A 17770-nucleotide genomic window follows, 5' to 3' on the forward strand; every position below is an offset into this window, starting at 1 on the left:
CAAATCAATCTGTGTCTGTAATTATTATCTAAATTTTATTCTATAGGGCGTACAGATACAAGGCATCGACTCCTATATCCTATAACCCTGGAAGGATTTGGAAGCTGCTTGAATCAGATATCCAATTCCAAAATTTTGGTAGGTATCTTTTTATGTATGAATTATGAAATTATCAACTGGGAAACAGATTATTTAGTTTTCTAAATTATAATAAAAACAAATCTAGTCTATAATCCTGAAGTGATAGATAAGCCTTACTAATTGAAATATCTGTTTAAAGATCCATATCAAGGGTTTTACAAAAGTATAAGTACGGCCTGCCACGTGTATGACATCTTACATCCGTTATTATTGTTAATCATTTAAAAAAAAAAGGTCAGACATTAGGATTAACAAACTATTATCGAGGGGGGTGGGTGGGTGAGCCATAGACCTGCCATATATATATGGACAACAATATACAATATCTCCATTTGTGTGCAAATGAAATAAACGGATAGTTTACTGCTCGGAATTTCAATACAGATGGTTATATCAAAGAGGTATAAAAGACATTGAAAACGTCCAAGTGTTGTTTTAAATGAAATGAAGTCTATACGTTTATTCCCCAATCTATCACAGATATGTGCACCAAGATTCAAGGACTTAAGGTTTCAAAAACAGGCCTACGTTACGGGTCGATGTATTATTACCAATACAGACCTTAGATCCAGAGTCAACAGCTCTTTACCAGTGGAAGATAAATTGAATTATACGGATGGGAAGCTTGGATTCGTACAGGGTATGGCTGAATCCGGATTTTCATGTGACTCGTTAGAGGTAAGGGAAACAACAGTCCGTATTAGCACTGGATCGGGGAGATTTTATTTGAAATTTAAATTTAACTAACTTAATACTCGTCTTGTTAATTATGTTGATATTTTTGGTATCATAAAAGCTTTTTATAAGATAACTTCTTTCGAGAAGTTGGAACTTCACTTTCGGTGAAATTTATATAGCGCCAAATCCACAATCTGAATGAAATGGGGTTAATCGTCCTACTGTTCTGCTCCTATACTGGGCTAATGAAGACGGGCATACGCCATACAGTGTGCTATGAGGGAAATTTTGCCCGGGCAGCGGCACTATCGCCCACTTAGTCACCGTGGCTCCCAAATAAACAATCTGATTGAAATAACAGATGTATATTTCATTCTATGGCCTGCACAAAATACAGATCTGACCGGCTGTAGTGGAAGGTCGTAACAGACCATTTCATTGGTTAATCCCTTACATCAACCAGAACACAGGTTATATGACAACTCTTCCAGATTCTAGTGTAGTTAAGACAAGTAAAACTAAATTGTGAACTATAAATAACAAAACGAATTATGGATCTGTGTTTTAATCAGATTGGCCAAATCAACAAAACGTGTTCATAGTACATACAAACCCACATACAAAAGTTCATTGGCTCTAATGTTCTAAATGGATTTTGAAAAGATGAATTTTTGATCGAGATTTGAAGATAGACAATGAAGTTACGAAATGATCTTCTTCTGGAAGGGAATTTCATCATTCTGCGCCGACAACAATAAATGATAGGTTTTATCTTTATATTTTTAAACTGTTTCAATGGCATTTAGTAATTGAACTAGAGTATACAGGTCACAATTCTATGGAATACAATTACTGCTTATTACTGAGCAACGTACACGTAATAAAGGGAGATCTCTGGTTTGTCAGCATTAACTAAGTATTGTTGTGTACATGTATATATTGTCCTGTCATATTTTCATTTTTTATCATAGCTTGATAATGACTAGAGAAGCCTAGTCGAAACGTCGCTCAGTAAAAAGCCGTAATTGTATTCCATAGAATTGTGACATGTATACTTTATATTTTTATTCCCACTGAATCCAAAATATCTGATCGTCATTTGTTGCTTTTTTTTAATCCCCTGCAAACTTCACTAACAGGAATATCAGTTCAAAATGGTTAAATTCCATTCGATATTTACAAAGATATGTGGAATTGAACATTTGCCAACATTCGGATGCACTGCAGACGATATATGGGATGTGGTCAAAACTATATCCAACACCGCCTATAATTATTACTGAAATCTATTGATGGGCTTTTTTATAATCCGGTTAAATCCAAACCGAAAGATTAACAACCGTTGATATTTTGATTTGGTTCTTTTAATGAAATGTTAAATAATCAAATTGGGTACATATCATATTAGACGTGAACAAATTAGATATTTTTCCGAGAAATACAAATCAACAGCTTTACAATTCATTATACTATAATATGTTTATCTTCAGTCAGAAACATATGTACTCGGTGCTCCAGGTCTGAACTCCTGGAGAGGTAAGTATTTCTAGTCTTATATCTAACATTCTGATTTTTAATAAACCGCGGTTCATAATGTTTTTTTTAGGCGGCTAAACCACCGGCATTATTTGGAGAAAACTGACGTCAGTCTATTTCACCACCTGAACAGTGGCGGTGCCAAGGGGGGGGGGGGCAAGCCTGCCCTCTGTTTGCCCCCCCCCCCCCCCGCCAATAATTTTAGAAAATAAAAAAAAGTATTTGTGATACGGTTCGGTAAACAATACCTTCTACGGTGAATAAATCCCACATCCCCACTCAGTCATAGACTTGCATCTTGTAGAGCATTTCAGAGAGTCTATTTTTCAAAATTTTCCCAAATACCACAACAAAAACATGCTACTTTTTGGCCATTTTGTTCTCTGGTCGGATAAACTAGTGATCAGGCGACGGACGGTATCTGGTCAGATATATTTATCTTAACGATCGGTACCTGACTGAATACTGTCAGACAGAATTTCCCGCAGTCTATTTTTCAAATTTTCTGGGGGAGGTCTCCAATACCCTCCGTAATGACTGGGCTTCGCCGAGTTTCGCAAGTCCGTTCGTTTGACACTTTACTTCAACGATCAGTGCCTGAAATACTGCCAGGCTGCATTTCCGGCAACTTGTTTTTCAAAATTTTCTGGGGGAGCCCCCCTACCCCTAGTTGAAGCTCGTTCCTTTGCCCCCTTAACCTTGGACTTTGCCCCAGCTTTGCCACTCCAACCACCGACGGCTGGCGCCGCCACTGCACCTGAACTTGCTATATCAGCACCATTAACTGTCCACAACCTTTCATTCCTAGTTATCGGTGAAGTAGAATGAGCGACTACCGGTCTTTATGTAATGACCGCATATGACAACGTTTTGAATTGCAGGTGGATTTGCTGTAATAAAGGGAGGTAACTACGAAGATTCAATAGTAGATATTCCAAGACAAAAACAAAAGATGAACGATAATCTAGGTAAGTAGATAATAGGCGTATAAGAAAATCTTGGAAAGATCGTGGATTGTTTCTGAACAGTTTGACAGTTTACAGTACGATTTTCATTGATAGTTTTTAGTTTCGCTTTGTCCAGACAGTCTCGTGTCCGTCTAATATTCATTGAATTTTAAGTACCAGGGATACTATCTGAACGACGGATTGTTGTTCGTCCTGTATCACTGAGAAGTGGATACCAACGTGGAAAATCTCCAGGGGCAGCCTGTGTTAGTAATTCGGCGCCTTACTTACTTAGCTACCTTGACTCAACCAACCAAGATTAGTTTAGGGAATCAGTAGTCAATCATAATGCTTGCTTGGCGATGCGCTTAAACATACATTATGCAAGAGCTAAATCTGCCTACTGCGGGTCTATCTTTAGGCCTGAAATGTTATCGAAATTATTAATTAGACATTAATTAACTTATCCAAACCATAATCAACTCACGATGACATCGCTAGCCTGCGTTGTTTATTGGATTAGCTTCCGATTTGCTTTTCGGCTTCCATTCATAATTAAATCATGAATATGTTTTTTATTGTAACGACTTTAGTAATTTTGATCGATATGTTAGGCTAAAATCTCGGTTCAGAGTATTTTGACTGAAATTAAAGTACTCACAATAATGAGGTGGTATTGGTTGGTATAGGGAAGCACTGCGGAAATATTCCCGTCCAGTGATATATACTAGGGACATCTTCGTTCTTCTTTTGTGCTGCTAAAATCGTACTTTCTCGAAATGTTGAAAGTCAATTTTGAAAATACGTTACAGCTTCAAAACAAAAAAATATCTGATAGATAATTTTTGCATAATTCTAAAATATCAACAATAAATCATAAAGGGTAAAATTGATCGTTGAAGTACGACCACTTCATCCGCGCCGTGAGCGAAGATTTAGATATCTCGATTCGATGTCTTTACATCCTTAATAGTTTATGTCAATCATTTACGTTACAAACTTTCTTTACGTAGGTTATGCTGTTGTGGGAGGCCGTTTTTGTTCTAACAAAAGGATATGTTTTGCTGCTGGGGCACCAAAATTTAATCATATAGGTCGAGTAAGTAATACTATTTTTATTTAATAAAAGACTGAGCAATATGACACTACATGTGCAGAGCAATCTGATACTACCATGTGCAGAGCAATCTTGCACCCCATGTACTGACCAATCTGACACTCCGTGTACTGAACAATTTGACACTCCATTTATTGACCAATTTGACACCTCATGTGCAGAGCAATTTTGCACCCCATGTACTGACCAAACTGATACTCCATGTACTGACCAATCTGACACTAGATGTACTGACCAATCTGAAACTCAATGTGAAAACAATCTAACACTCACTCTACGTAAGATTATACATGTCTGCGAAAGACATAAGTAATGTTGTTATGTCGAACGCTTTCATTCGGTAGAAAATTTTTATAAAATCAAATAGTTACATCTCTGTCTAGAATCCAGTCAGTGTATCAATGGTAATGTAATCGAGAATTTAATTTCTCAACGAAACCAAATGAACCGAGTACTTTCATTTTTCAGGTTTTATTGTTTGAAAGAATTCATGGGAATGAAGTCATTCAGTTATTGGAGCTCGGGTGTCCTGATCAAGTAAGGGAGATAAAGCTCCAAATTCTGCAGTGATAATATATATTTTTGTGTCTTATTGGCGATCTCTTTTAATTGTTCATAATTCTAACTGGAAACATCCTAGAAACCGAGGTCATCTACAGATTTTTATAATGTCGATTTTGGCTGAGGGTTCTGGTGTGTGTTTACGGGCTTTAATGTCAATTGCGATCTTCTTTCGGATCTGTTTTTGCGTTTGTACGTTTCAATGGTTTTTTTTATTGAGGGCCTGTTTTTGCGGGTTTCAATGGAGTCTTATTACCGCTCTGTTTAGTGTTTACAGACCTCAAGGGGTCACATGTCGCGTCTGCTTTTGTGTTTACACGTTTCAATCGGGTCTTACTACCGTTCTGTTTTGTGTTTACTGACTTCAATGCGGTCTTATTTAGAACCTGTTTTTGTGTTTACAGACTTCAATGGGGTCTTATTTCGGGTCTGTTTTTGTGTTTACAGGATTCCATGGGGTCTTATTTCGGGTCTGTTCTGTGTTCAGCTGATGTTAATGGTGATGGTTGGGATGATTTACTTGTTGGTGCTCCGTTTTATACCAAAGTTGGCCCGGACGAAGGACGTGTGTGGATTTTCATTAGTCAAAAGAAAGAGCTTCAAGACAAAGTAATGTTATAATATGATCTAATTTATATATGGATGTATTTAAAACCACAATGCTCCAACAGGCAAATAAGCATATATTTTAAACAAGAAACATGTCCCCAGTTTCAGGCGTTAAGTAAGGCCAAAATAAATTATCCGAGTTCCGTCGTAAACTAGAAGTCTAGATGCACCATCTTAACGCTATAGAAGCACTTGTCATGTTCAAAATTTTAAACAAGAAACATGTCCCCAGTTTCAGGCGTTAAGTAAGGCCAAAATAAATTACTCAGTTCCATAGTAAACTAGAAGTCTAGATGCACCATCTTTTCTAACGTTGGTATTTTGATTTTGTTTTCTTAATTAAATAATAAATAATCAACATGAGTGCATATTAGCGTGGATTAAGCCGTGAGAAATGTGATGTTTTAGTGAAAAATGTAAATGGCGTATCCCACAAGAGACCCCAATCTGTTTCACAGAGGATTACGAAAGTCTCCTAATATCCCTGTAAAAAATGACTACCTTCAACACGTGACGTGGCGTGAATCATTGGCTCAATTGCGCGTGCATTTTTTATAAGACCTTACTGGTTCGGGTGGAATGGAGCCTTTTACTCATTTTAATACCCATTTATACTAAATAGGAAATAATTTTTAACTACAAATACGTCAAAGGAAAATAGTTAATAATATTTGTGGCTCATTAAGTCGCATCGATGTCACCCTTATCAGTGATTGTCGCGGCCTAGCGAATATTCACTGCGTATCAGTGTGAAGAGACAGGAATGGAACTTCAAACTCCACTTGCCTATCCCATAAATATTAATACAGTAAGGAAAGAAAGGCCCAACTTTATTTGACTATTCAATGCAGATTAATGTGCAAAAGAATAAAAGCTACATCTTCTAGACTATTCAATATAGGTGAATACAGAAAGATATGAGAGCCCCAACTCGCACTAGACTATAATCAGTATATCCCAATATATTATTATGTAATTAGGAAGGATGAGCTCAAATAGATCAAACTTATTTTCCTGGAATCTTTCTAGAATAATGTATTTCACTTTGTTTGACATTCCAGACTTATTTCCAAAATATGCCTATCATGCTATCCGGGTCCAATACAGCCTTTTCCAGATTCGGATCTTCAATAAGTAATCTTGGTGATGTGAATGGTGATGGTATCGATGGTAAGTAAGATACAACTATGTAAAAATAAGATTGAAAAGAAGAATACAACATTTTATTTTACACACATTCACACACAGGCCTGGAAATACTTATTTAAGTAGTCGCTTGTAGCGGACAAACTTCCAAGCACTAATGAACTACTATCGGTCAATTTGAACTGTGTATCGCACATGTATTGCCAATGTCAGTACCAACATAGAAAGAACAAACGTGTGCCAAATTTTACAGACAACCGGGGAATTGTGTATTAGTGTGTCTGACGTGCATGGTCTCAGATGTGTCCTATTTCCAGGTCTTTTTCACAAACTTAATCTGTCGTCATCAAAAACAAATTCAGTTACGACCTTTTTATTATCAGACAAGTAGTAGATTACCAGTCAAACTTCGTTGATTTTTTCCGATTTTCCCCAACTGCTAAAGACCAACAAAGTGTACCATATGTTATTGGTTCAGCCCCCCCCCTTCTCTCTCGCTCTCGCCTTCTGATATTGTAACTATATATAAAGTGACATAATGTAACCGAATAACAGTAACAGATACGAATTTAGGAGGCTTTAAAGCAGGTTTATAAATACTGACTCAAATGTATTTCTACTCCCATGTCTGTAGATATTGCTGTGGGAGCAAAGGACGAAAACGGAGTTGGAGCTGTATATATTTATCACGGTTCTGCAGATGGACAAATAGTCGAATACTCTCAACGTATCACTGGTGAAATGGTGTCTGAAAATATAACTGGATTTGGATCTCATATATCTAAACCATTAGACGTGGACGACAACGGTTATCCAGGTACAACGTTTTTGTTATTTAAAAAAAAACAACTAGAATTCTTTGTGAACCTTTTTTTTCATAGAACAAACTTATACGGAATACAGTTACATTAGTGATAAATAGTCATTATACTACAGTATTTAATGGTATTACAATAGTGATAAATAGTGATAAATAGTGATAAATAGTCATTATACTACAGTATTTAATGGTATTACAATAGTGATAAACAGTCATTATACTACAGTATTTAATGGTATTACAATTTTCCGGTGCTTTCTCCCCTTGTCTGTGGTGCAGGACGGATGGGGCGGGGGCTGTCAAGAAAGGGTATATCAACCGAGGTCTCGTGTACATGTTAGCATGCACATAAAAGAGCACTTCATAGTTAAAATTCAAATTAAGAGCAGGTCGTTCCGCTGTCAGGGCAAAATTTCAATCACAGTCTAATGTATGGCTATCCCAGCCTTCATTGGCCCAATTTGCTGTTGTACTGAAAATGGTACATGTCAGTGCTATCAATGTAACTACTAATAGTTTTTGTATATTTTGTTTTAGATATTGCTATTGGCTGTATCAGTTCTGACAAGGCCGTTCTATTGAGAACTCGACCAATCATTGACCTGGTTGCAGATTTAAACTTTGACTCCGAACTGATAAATCTCAATAGAACAAATTGTCCGGCTAAAGATGACGCTGAAAGCTGTATAGTTCTTACATTGTGTTTTAATTATTCTCAGATATCGGCCCCGGAACAGATAGGTAAGCATGTACACCAGACCTATCAACATAGGTATATATTATTGATTTAGGTCATTCATCTTTAACAGAAGATTAAGTTTAAAATCCAGTTATCTTTTCTTGATTTAAACAGAAACAACCCAGGTGACTTGTATAAATTCTCTTCCTTCTATATATAGAGAGAGTGGCAGCGTTTAACGTTCATTCAACACATCGTTTGTGCATAGGGATCTTTAGTAGTGGGACTAACCCTGAGAACCCCGGGACAACCCACGAGGTTGGACAGGGTTACTTACTCCGTGTCACGTACAAGCTGGAAATCGAAACCCCCGCCATTTCACTCAAGTTAGACCATTCGACGACCCAACTCCCCTCCTTTTATGAATAACATAAGGCTATTCCACTCCTTGTCATGTACAAGCAAGGAATCGAAACTCTCACCAGTTAGACCATTCAACCACCCACCAACCCTTCTCCATTTATGAATAATATATAAATGTATGTCTATAATGTTCTGTCTCATGATTTATGTTACAGAGATGGATTTTAATATAAGTGTGGATATTTTAAAAAGATCCAGTCTAAGAAGAGTTCAAATACACACTGAAGATGGTTGGTTTAATCAGATATCAGAAAAATTACTAGTCGAACGTGGTAAAAATAACTGCAAAAGATTTGACTTAATAACTCGTATGGTAAGAATTTTTTTATCACAGCTTCGTATGTTAAAACGAAATGAAATTAGATAAATGGGGTTTAGCGTCCTACTTTTCTGCAACAACTGGGCGAATGATGGACCACTGACGCTAGAAAATCCCGGGGAACTGTATCGGTCAATACCGGGATCTAATCCCGGATCGCCTGGTTACTAAACCAGCGTCTTAATCACTGAGCCACCGTGGCCCCGGAGATATGAAAACAGTTGATTTGACACCAAATGAGATCCTTCACATACAATTCGAAACTAAAAATTCTGTATTTTGTTTAATGTAAAAAAAACGTTGTTATTATTTGATTAAAGGAGCCAAACCTCTAACTCAATGTTCTCCATAATTATTCGAAATTAAAAACACGAATTACAACTTAATATTGGTCCATTTGAATCAATATTGAAGCTGTTATCTTGCCTTGAAAATATGAAATTCTAATATCAAATATACAAACTGTGAGTACACGAGTTGTGTATTATATGGTTTCGGGTGCCATTTGTAATAAACAAAGAAAAACATACCCTTCAAGACAATATGCGAGTAAGTAATTAGTAATGACTAAACAGATGTAAACAACCCTCCTTTAATTTAGACTGTTCACGTATTTTCACCGAGCATAATTAATTAGAAATTGCAATAACTGTTTCGAAAATTGGATATACATCCCTTTTAGACCATTTTTCTTCCATTTTATTGTTCCAAAGAATAGAGATATACACCCTTTGAGTACACCATACGAAAAAAGATAGCAATATAAATTCTTACTACTTTATTTGTTTAAGACACATAAAGATGGAGGTTTGAAATCAATAGAAAGAATCGATTCGAATAACATTTGGATAAAAGTGTTGGGTGGTATTTATGTTTTATATCCAAGCTTTATTCTGGTATGTTGGATCGTTTATAATCAACAGAATCATCAACAGTTACATTAGGGGACAAATCGCTTGAGTGGCAACATTATGTTTAAGATAAAACTTCTATTTCTTTTTAAAGGAAGAACGACTACAAGATCCCTTCACTGCCGTAAGAGTTGAAGCTCGGTTTAAATTAAATGAATCTAGTTTTGATCCTGGTGATATAAAACCAATCATCAACCAAACACGGCCCAATGTTTTAACCAAAGATGTGAGTATCATTAAACACGGCCTTCTATTATATTCAAAGATTTGAGTAGGTAGCCCTCTATAATAAATATATGACTTAATCATGTGTTAAATGAGCTTTGAAACGAATCGTATTTTCAATGTGAGCGAAGTACACATTGAGATCCTTCTCAGATCACCACCAATTTCACCACTGGCTTTAATGTTAATTATCATCTCTTTGATCGTCCCTAACTTTTTCACTAAAAAAGCTGAAGACAATTTTGAAAAATCTTTAATCTAAGCTATTAAACGTCAGACTAAAATATACAAAAAATCATCCCTCTTTCGAAAACAAAACGTGTTAGGTAATGAAGGTACTGAAACGCGTAATGAGGTTTAACGCCCTACTTTGATTCACCGACTGGACTAATGAATTCTTGAAATGAAATGGGGCTTATAATGTCCTATGTTTCTGCATCGACTTGGATAATGAATTCCTGACATGAAATGGGGAATAACGCCCTACTTCTCTGCACCGACCGGGCTAATGAATTCGTGACATGTAACGTCCCACCTTTCTACAGCGACTTGGCTAAGGAGGAAGGGGATGGTTTTAACCAAGAAATATACAAGTATGTTATGGATAAACTTAGGCTTTTGAATTTACCGTCGTCGCAGTTGCTGATATTTGTTGCAATGTGTAGTAGACTGGCATCTCATGTGTTCTGTTTATTTTCAGACAAGATTTCAACTTAGTTGTGGTGAGGATAATATATGCGAAGCAGATTTGGGTATCAAAGGAGAATTTGCCTTTTCCGAAGGGGAACTATTTATAACTATTAACCAAACAGAAATTATCAATCTCGATGTCCGTTTAGTAAATTATGGAGAAAATTCTTTTGGAAGTAAAGTGAATTTCTACTGGAACGAAAACTTGTCCTACAGAACAGTTAAGTCATCTCCAAGATGGCCGATAGAATGCACCGGTAAATCTGAGAAAGATCACAATTACAAACTGACATGCACAGTTTTTCCTCCAATCAACAGAAACCAGACTGTTAAGTTCTCTGTGCTCCTGGAGGGAGATGCATTGTCATTGAATAATGCAAAGGTTAACGTCTCTATTCAAGCCCAAACAGCCAGTCCAGAAAACAACAAGGCAAATAACGTAGCTAATTTCTCATCTGATGTTTGGATAGTGGCGTCACCTGGCATAAGTGGGTAAGTCAAGGTCAAGGTCAAGGTCATGAAATACATTGGTATATTTCCGTTAAATTCATTCCTTTTTTAAAATGAAAAAAAAAATACGTTATTGTATTTAGATCACGTATGCTTTCTGTGTGTATAGTTGTTCTGCGCGTATATTCCCTATACATCGCCAATAGGACCAGCTAACCCCGCGATCCCCCACAAGTAACCAGAATATGGTCTGATACTACAACATATTTCTATATTTTAGTAGGGTATGTAAAAATAGTCAAAAAACATTGATTTATTTTTTTTATTAGATCCCTCTTAGCAATTCTTACAGATACATTCTTGGATGTGATTGTTCTCTGTCTGGCCCCCCTCATTCCCTCTTAAAGATATATTCCCAGGTTTGATTGCTTCCCCCTCAATCAGTCTTAAAAATACGTTCGGTCATTGGATTGCCGCCCCTCACCCCCTCACCCCCTTAAAGATACATTCCCACGCTTGATTGGCTCCCCCTCAATCTATCTTAAAGATACATTCCCACGTTTGATTGCTTCCCCCCAATCCGTTTTAAAGATATGTTCGGCCGTTTGATTCCCCCCTCCCCGCCCCTCAAGCCCGATACATTCCCACGTTTGATTGACTTTTCCGCAATCTGTCTTAAAGATACATTCCCACGTTTGATTGACCCCGCCTCAATCTGTCTTAACTAAATGAAAGGAACTATGGTTTAACATCTAATGTTTTCTGCACCGACTGAACTTATGAAGACGGGCATACGTCAACTACAGAATGATCTTTAACGTGCTGATAATGAATGGTCTTTAGCATCATCCGACGACTAAATGATGCTCCTTGCGTGGCCCTACGCCATGTACCACTGATCATAAAACACAAGGCTGATAAATTTAAAACGATAGCATATTGACAAGCCCTAACGTAACCTTTTTCTAATATAAAATAAAGAATTATAAGGCTCTATGCGCCATTTGCATTTTCGCCATTATATCAAATTTCTCATGACTTAAAACACGCTAAAAGGGTACTTAGTGCGATTATTTAACATCTAATTAAGAAAACAAAATGAAAATATCCACGCTAGATAATATCACGGCTTTGATTGAACTAGGCCCATTAAGTATCTCCTCTGTCAATACAAGATGGCGATGCTCTGTTACGCTCGACCGTCATCATTATATAAGTCGGGGCAGAACAGCAGAACGTTAAACCCCATTTCATTTCATTTCATTTCATGTTACGTTCGAGCAGCACAGGTCGATGAAATTTCCATTGATCAAAACTTTGTAAACACTGAACCGAATTCATCAAATTTTGGACTGATATTCCTATTGGAGATTCAACTTTCACAAAAAAGAGATTTAGATACCGATATATAACGCATTGAGCCGTTGAGCGCTCCCAAATTCATGTGTATGTTTTTTTTTATTTCTGCAATAGAAATCCTACCCACCGGAGTTGTCTGTCAAAACGGAAGAAGATCCCAGCTTACAAAATCTAACAATCATCCATAAATATTTGATGATAAATAATGGGCCTAGTTTTCTTCCATCAACTTATGTAACAATCCAGTTACCTTATCTGTACCAAACAGGTGAAAAGCTTGTAGAATCTGCCATTGCTAAAGTAAGTACTTGATTCATTTGGTTTATTACATTACTCGCATTATCCACGAACCGTACCGAGGAAGAAGTGACGACGCCTTGCAGTGGGAAAATAAGCCCGCTAGTGGCGTTTCCGACTATTCTTAGTCGAAAATTAACTGCCAGGGCTTCGGTTAGATGCGCTCCAACGCTACCCCTGACCAGGCCCGTGTCCTGTAACACATCTGGAAATGACTAACTCGGTGAAGACACGACTGGGTCCTCTGTCCTGCAACATCCTGACTAACACGGTGAAGGCCTGGACCGAGCCCGTGACCTCCTGTTGAGTGGGGTACCGTGGCTTAAACGTGTGGCCTAAATGACGATGTTCAGCGAACGTGCACCCAATTAACAACAAGAGGACTTCTTGTGTCATTATCACCCAGTATAATCAATGAATTTGAATTTCACACTAAATGTTGGATTTAACTCCGAGAACATTGACCTTATTTGAAGTCCAATCTTAGTAAACCTTTTGTTACATGCTCAGAACATACAAATTGAGATAAAATTTAAAAAAAAAACACTTGGTAAGCAATTTGTTCTAGGTTTCCTATAGCCGAAGTCATAGATTGGCTAGACCGAAATGTTGTAATGAAGTTTATCAAAGTAATGCGTCTGTTTTAGATTAAAACTGAAAGTGGGGAAGAAGTGAATTGTAGTTTATCGTATAAATCATCTCAGGGTGGTAACACACGACCCTCCACGACAACCAGCACAATGACTACCACGACGACCGCTGGTACAAGCGTTCAAGCCGACACAATCACCACTCAAACAACCACCGAATCCACAACTGTAACAACAACGACCGCTGGCAAAAATCACAATATTCCAGACGTAGCCCCTAGTCGTAAACGGCGAGAAGCGTCCGATAAAAAGAAAGATATGGAAGACAATGCACACCATTTGGTATGTTATTAAGTAGGCAGACAATCTCCTTCCACTGCCTGATCTCCTACTGTTGCTATAATTATACATGTATACCTATATCTTCCAACTTACAATAACACGAATTTAATAATAAAGTATTTATGCTGCATATTTAACGTTTTGAAAATTGTTTGACCAAAATGTTCTTTATAAAATATTTAGGCTTCATATTTAAACTTAAATCTGTTGGGGCTTTAATATTCTGGATATTGTTATTGTTATTTAAATTTGTTGGTTTTTTCCTAGGATTGTAACAATTATTATTGTGGTGAGATGTTATGTAAACTTCCTGAATCACTTCAACCTAGAGAAAGCATCATGGTCGATCTAACTATTGTCATGAATATTAAAGATCTCCCGTTCAAGGTAATCTAACTATTGTCATGAATATTAAAGATCTCCCGTTCAAGGTAATCTAACTATTGTCATGAATATTAAAGATCTCCCCTTAAAGGTAATCTAACTATTGTCATGAATATTAAAGATCTCCCCTTCAAGGTAATCTATAGAACTATTGTCATGAATAACTATTGTCGTGTTATAAATAATACCATTTATTACAGGATCATGATGTAATGAAATATATGACCACGGCAACCGTTCTACAGCCCAGTCATTTACTATTTCTACCTTGGAATGGAGATAAAGAAGGACAGGTAAATAGGTTGATTTCATTATTTCTTTTGACAGTTGTAGTAATGCATTCCCGACTAACACATGATGCAAATATAACAATATAACGATGCAGATTCGTTGTTTGTTTTTCTTATTTTTTTGTTGTCCTACTTTTGTGCACCAACCGGGATAATACAGACAGAAAAATTGTGCATAATAGGTTTTAGATAGGTATATTACATTTGACATCGCCAAATAACAATTATTTGATATCTCCCCCACATAGAAACTTTTGATATTATATCTCGCCCCACATAAAAATTACTTGATAACTCTCCCATATAGAAACTACTTGATGATACCCCCCCCCCCCCAACACACATAAAAATTACTTGATATCTCCACCACATAGAAACTACTTGATATTCCCCCGGCCCCTTATATCCCCCACATAAAAATTACTTGATATCTCCCCAACATAGAAATTACTTGACATTCCCCCCATATACAAACTACTTGATATCTCCCCCACATAAAAATTACTTGATATACCCCCACACCCACATTGAAATTATGATATATCTACCACATATAGAAATTACTTGATATCTCCTCCACACCCCCATAGAAATTATTTTATATCTACCACATAATAGAAATTACTTGATATCTTCCCCACATATTGAAAAATCGATATATCCCCCAAATAGATATGGCTACTTTACTCAACCCGGAATATATCCCTATACTGATTTGTTTGGAACAAATTGGTTTCTATTTTTATTCATTTTATTTATATAAATATTTAAAACATTATCACCCCTATTATTCAGGTATCGACCCCGATATTTAAAGAATATGGTAGTTCTGGTGTAAATATATGGATACCAATTGGTAGTGTTATAGGAGCTTTGTGTCTACTTGTTTTATTGGCCATTATTCTTAGAAAGGTAAGATATATGAATGAATGGATGAATGAAAACTTCATACTTTTCTATAGCGACCAGGCTAATGAAGACAGACATTCGTCACATTATGCCCGAACAGCAATTGAATTCCAATTATTAAGGGGCAATGTTATACGTGCACTCGGAACATCGGGGTTTTATTTATTATAAATCTAAAATCATTGTATTATAATTCAATGAAATATTCTAATACCAAGTATAAAAATGAGTGGGAATTCTTTAAATCAGAAGTGGTATCGAGTGTTCTAGTGTAGTTATAACGCTTCTATATTACAGTGTGGGTTCTTTAAGAGGGAAAAGAAAGATGCTCTACAGAAGTGGAAGAGAGAAAGTGGATATTACAAGAGAACGAGTTCTAGAAACCCTAACAACCAAACTTCATAAATAACATTCTAGTGTATTTAATGTATGACTTATGCAAATTTTGCATACAACATTAAATTCATTTCAAGTTTAGGTAAACCTGCAAGCATGTCTTCTAGATAATATTAAATTCATTGATAAATTTATAAATATTTAAAAGTTTAAACAGCCTACAGAAAACACGCCTCGCCCTTATTTGATTATCTCTCTTGTATGAATATACTAGATAAAAGGCATAATACAGAGTTATTTTAAATTCCATATCTACTGAATACATCTTTAATATCAGCTTTTCATTTTTTAATAAAACCAAGAAGGTTTATATATTTTTAATTTTTTTTTTAATGTACCGTTTTTTTGTTGTTTTTTTTTTGTATAATATACTATTTTTTTCTGAGATTTAAATATATGTAATACGATGCATGTTTAATATCACCTTTTCATTTTTTAATAAAACCAAGAAGGTTTTTATATTTTTCTTCTTTTATTATATACCGCTTTTGTATAATATACTAATTTGTTTTCTTAAATTTAAATATATGTAATAAGATGCAAATATTATGATAGTTTTTTTTTAAAAGGACGAAATAATATTGTTTTTTAAATTATGTTTCTTATATTTTTATAATGCATGTGGTCGACGTAATTAAATAATTTAAACCTACTATACTAATGACCAAAAGAAAGTATACACTGTGCATTTCATGCTGCATCAACTAAAGTCGTTTTCCATTGTATGCGGTATTTGGGTACTATCTCAATCTGTTTCACTTTTTTTATTTTGTTTAGAAATGAAATGAAATGGGGTTTAACGTCCTACATTTTGTTTAGAAATGTTAAGTTTGGACGCAAGAGACTCTCAGTAAAGTTTTATCAATTGTTTTTAATCTAAATAAAACTTATTCCTATTTTTAGTGTGTATACCTTCTTTTGGATATTAGTATATATGAAATAAAAATAAAGTACACATACATATATATCAAAATTAAAAACTGTTCAAATCCTTTAAAGAGGCATTATCCAAGAGCTAACTCTACTTTGTTTACGACCTTCATATGTTATATTATTATAATTTAGACATTTATTTATATGCTAAGTCCATAATCAACTACCTAGAAAAACCGATGGCATATATATTGATTGGATTAGAAAACAGCCGCCATATTGTCCTTAAACGATATGGACACAACTCATGGAGATTGTCGATTGAAAAATACAATCGAGATAATTATGCGTTTTATTATCAAAACTGTCAAACACCCATGGCTTCGTTCAGAATTAAGTAATTTGGGCGCCCTGGGTTTATTTGGAATATGATAGTGTATAAAATTAATTACGTTTATTTTCTTGTTAAAAGTGATAATTCCTCATTAAATATTTTAAACAGTATTACATCAACTGAACTATAACATTTATATAATTGTTTCCAGATTTATATAACAATGTTTAATTATAGATATATATCTATATATATAACTGTCGGGTTGCCAGTTAGTGATACCCTGACATTTTTGCCCAGTGCTTTGTTTTTTCGGGTAATCCAGTATTTATCTAGTAAGTTAATACACAGTAGGTTGATTACTTTCAAGAGTTCTTGAATGAAAATATTAAAGTAATGAAACTAAAGCAAAGAAAACTAGAATTGGAAATTAAAAAAATAGAAAATTAATAATAAATAACTTCATGACCAGACATATTAGTTTTTTTTTATGAAAATGGGCAATAAATAAATAAATCCATGTACTTCATTGGATTTCTATGTTTGGTATATAAAATCATATTTAAGTATAAACCTGTCAATACCCTCGAACCACATGAAATTAATTTACGAATTGTCAATTCAGAAAGATTTATGGTTTTTATTATTCGGAATTCGTCGTCACGATTCATGTTTGTTTATGATAATGCATGATTTATAGGATTTATTTCGGGAAGGGGCGTAACTCTTTCTTTGCATGCGTAA

The 17770-nt window shown here is 35.5% G+C and overlaps 1 protein-coding gene and 2 long non-coding RNA genes across 3 annotated transcripts; all 3 read left to right on the plus strand.

The window, feature by feature from the left end:
* The first annotated feature begins 710 nt into the window (after window positions 1–710).
* LOC126832413 (uncharacterized) lies at window positions 711–4377 on the plus strand. Its single transcript, XR_007684701.1, has 4 exons — window positions 711–819; window positions 2310–2355; window positions 3237–3323; window positions 4316–4377. It is a non-coding gene; the product is annotated as an uncharacterized LOC126832413 (long non-coding RNA).
* Window positions 4378–5446: 1069 nt separating this feature from the next.
* Window positions 5447–11298, plus strand: LOC126832619 (integrin alpha-4-like). Its single transcript, XM_050563464.2, has 7 exons — window positions 5447–5589; window positions 6651–6759; window positions 7370–7552; window positions 8093–8296; window positions 8813–8970; window positions 9982–10113; window positions 10813–11298. The coding sequence occupies exons 2-7, from the start codon at window positions 6666–6668 to the stop codon at window positions 11296–11298; spliced, it is 1257 nt and encodes a 418-aa protein (XP_050419421.2). The 5' UTR covers window positions 5447–5589; window positions 6651–6665.
* A 1432-nt stretch (window positions 11299–12730) lies between these two features.
* Window positions 12731–16199, plus strand: LOC126832414 (uncharacterized). The gene is made up of 6 exons (XR_007684702.1): window positions 12731–12911; window positions 13556–13840; window positions 14108–14227; window positions 14425–14517; window positions 15310–15426; window positions 15721–16199. It is a non-coding gene; the product is annotated as an uncharacterized LOC126832414 (long non-coding RNA).
* The last annotated feature ends 1571 nt before the right edge of the window (window positions 16200–17770 follow it).

The sequence above is a fragment of the Patella vulgata genome, chromosome 9 (genome assembly GCF_932274485.2).
Source record: "Patella vulgata chromosome 9, xgPatVulg1.2, whole genome shotgun sequence".
Taxonomy (NCBI): Eukaryota; Metazoa; Mollusca; class Gastropoda; family Patellidae; genus Patella; species Patella vulgata.

Coding starts and splice junctions, on each gene's coding strand:
- LOC126832619 (XM_050563464.2), top strand. CDS start 6,666: ATGCCTATCATGCTATCCGGGTCCAATACAGCCTTTTCCAGATTCGGA. Junction 6,760..7,369: donor GAATGGTGATGGTATCGATG/GTAAGTAAGATA, acceptor CCATGTCTGTAG/ATATTGCTGTGGGAGCAAAG. Junction 8,297..8,812: donor ATCGGCCCCGGAACAGATAG/GTAAGCATGTAC, acceptor TTTATGTTACAG/AGATGGATTTTAATATAAGT.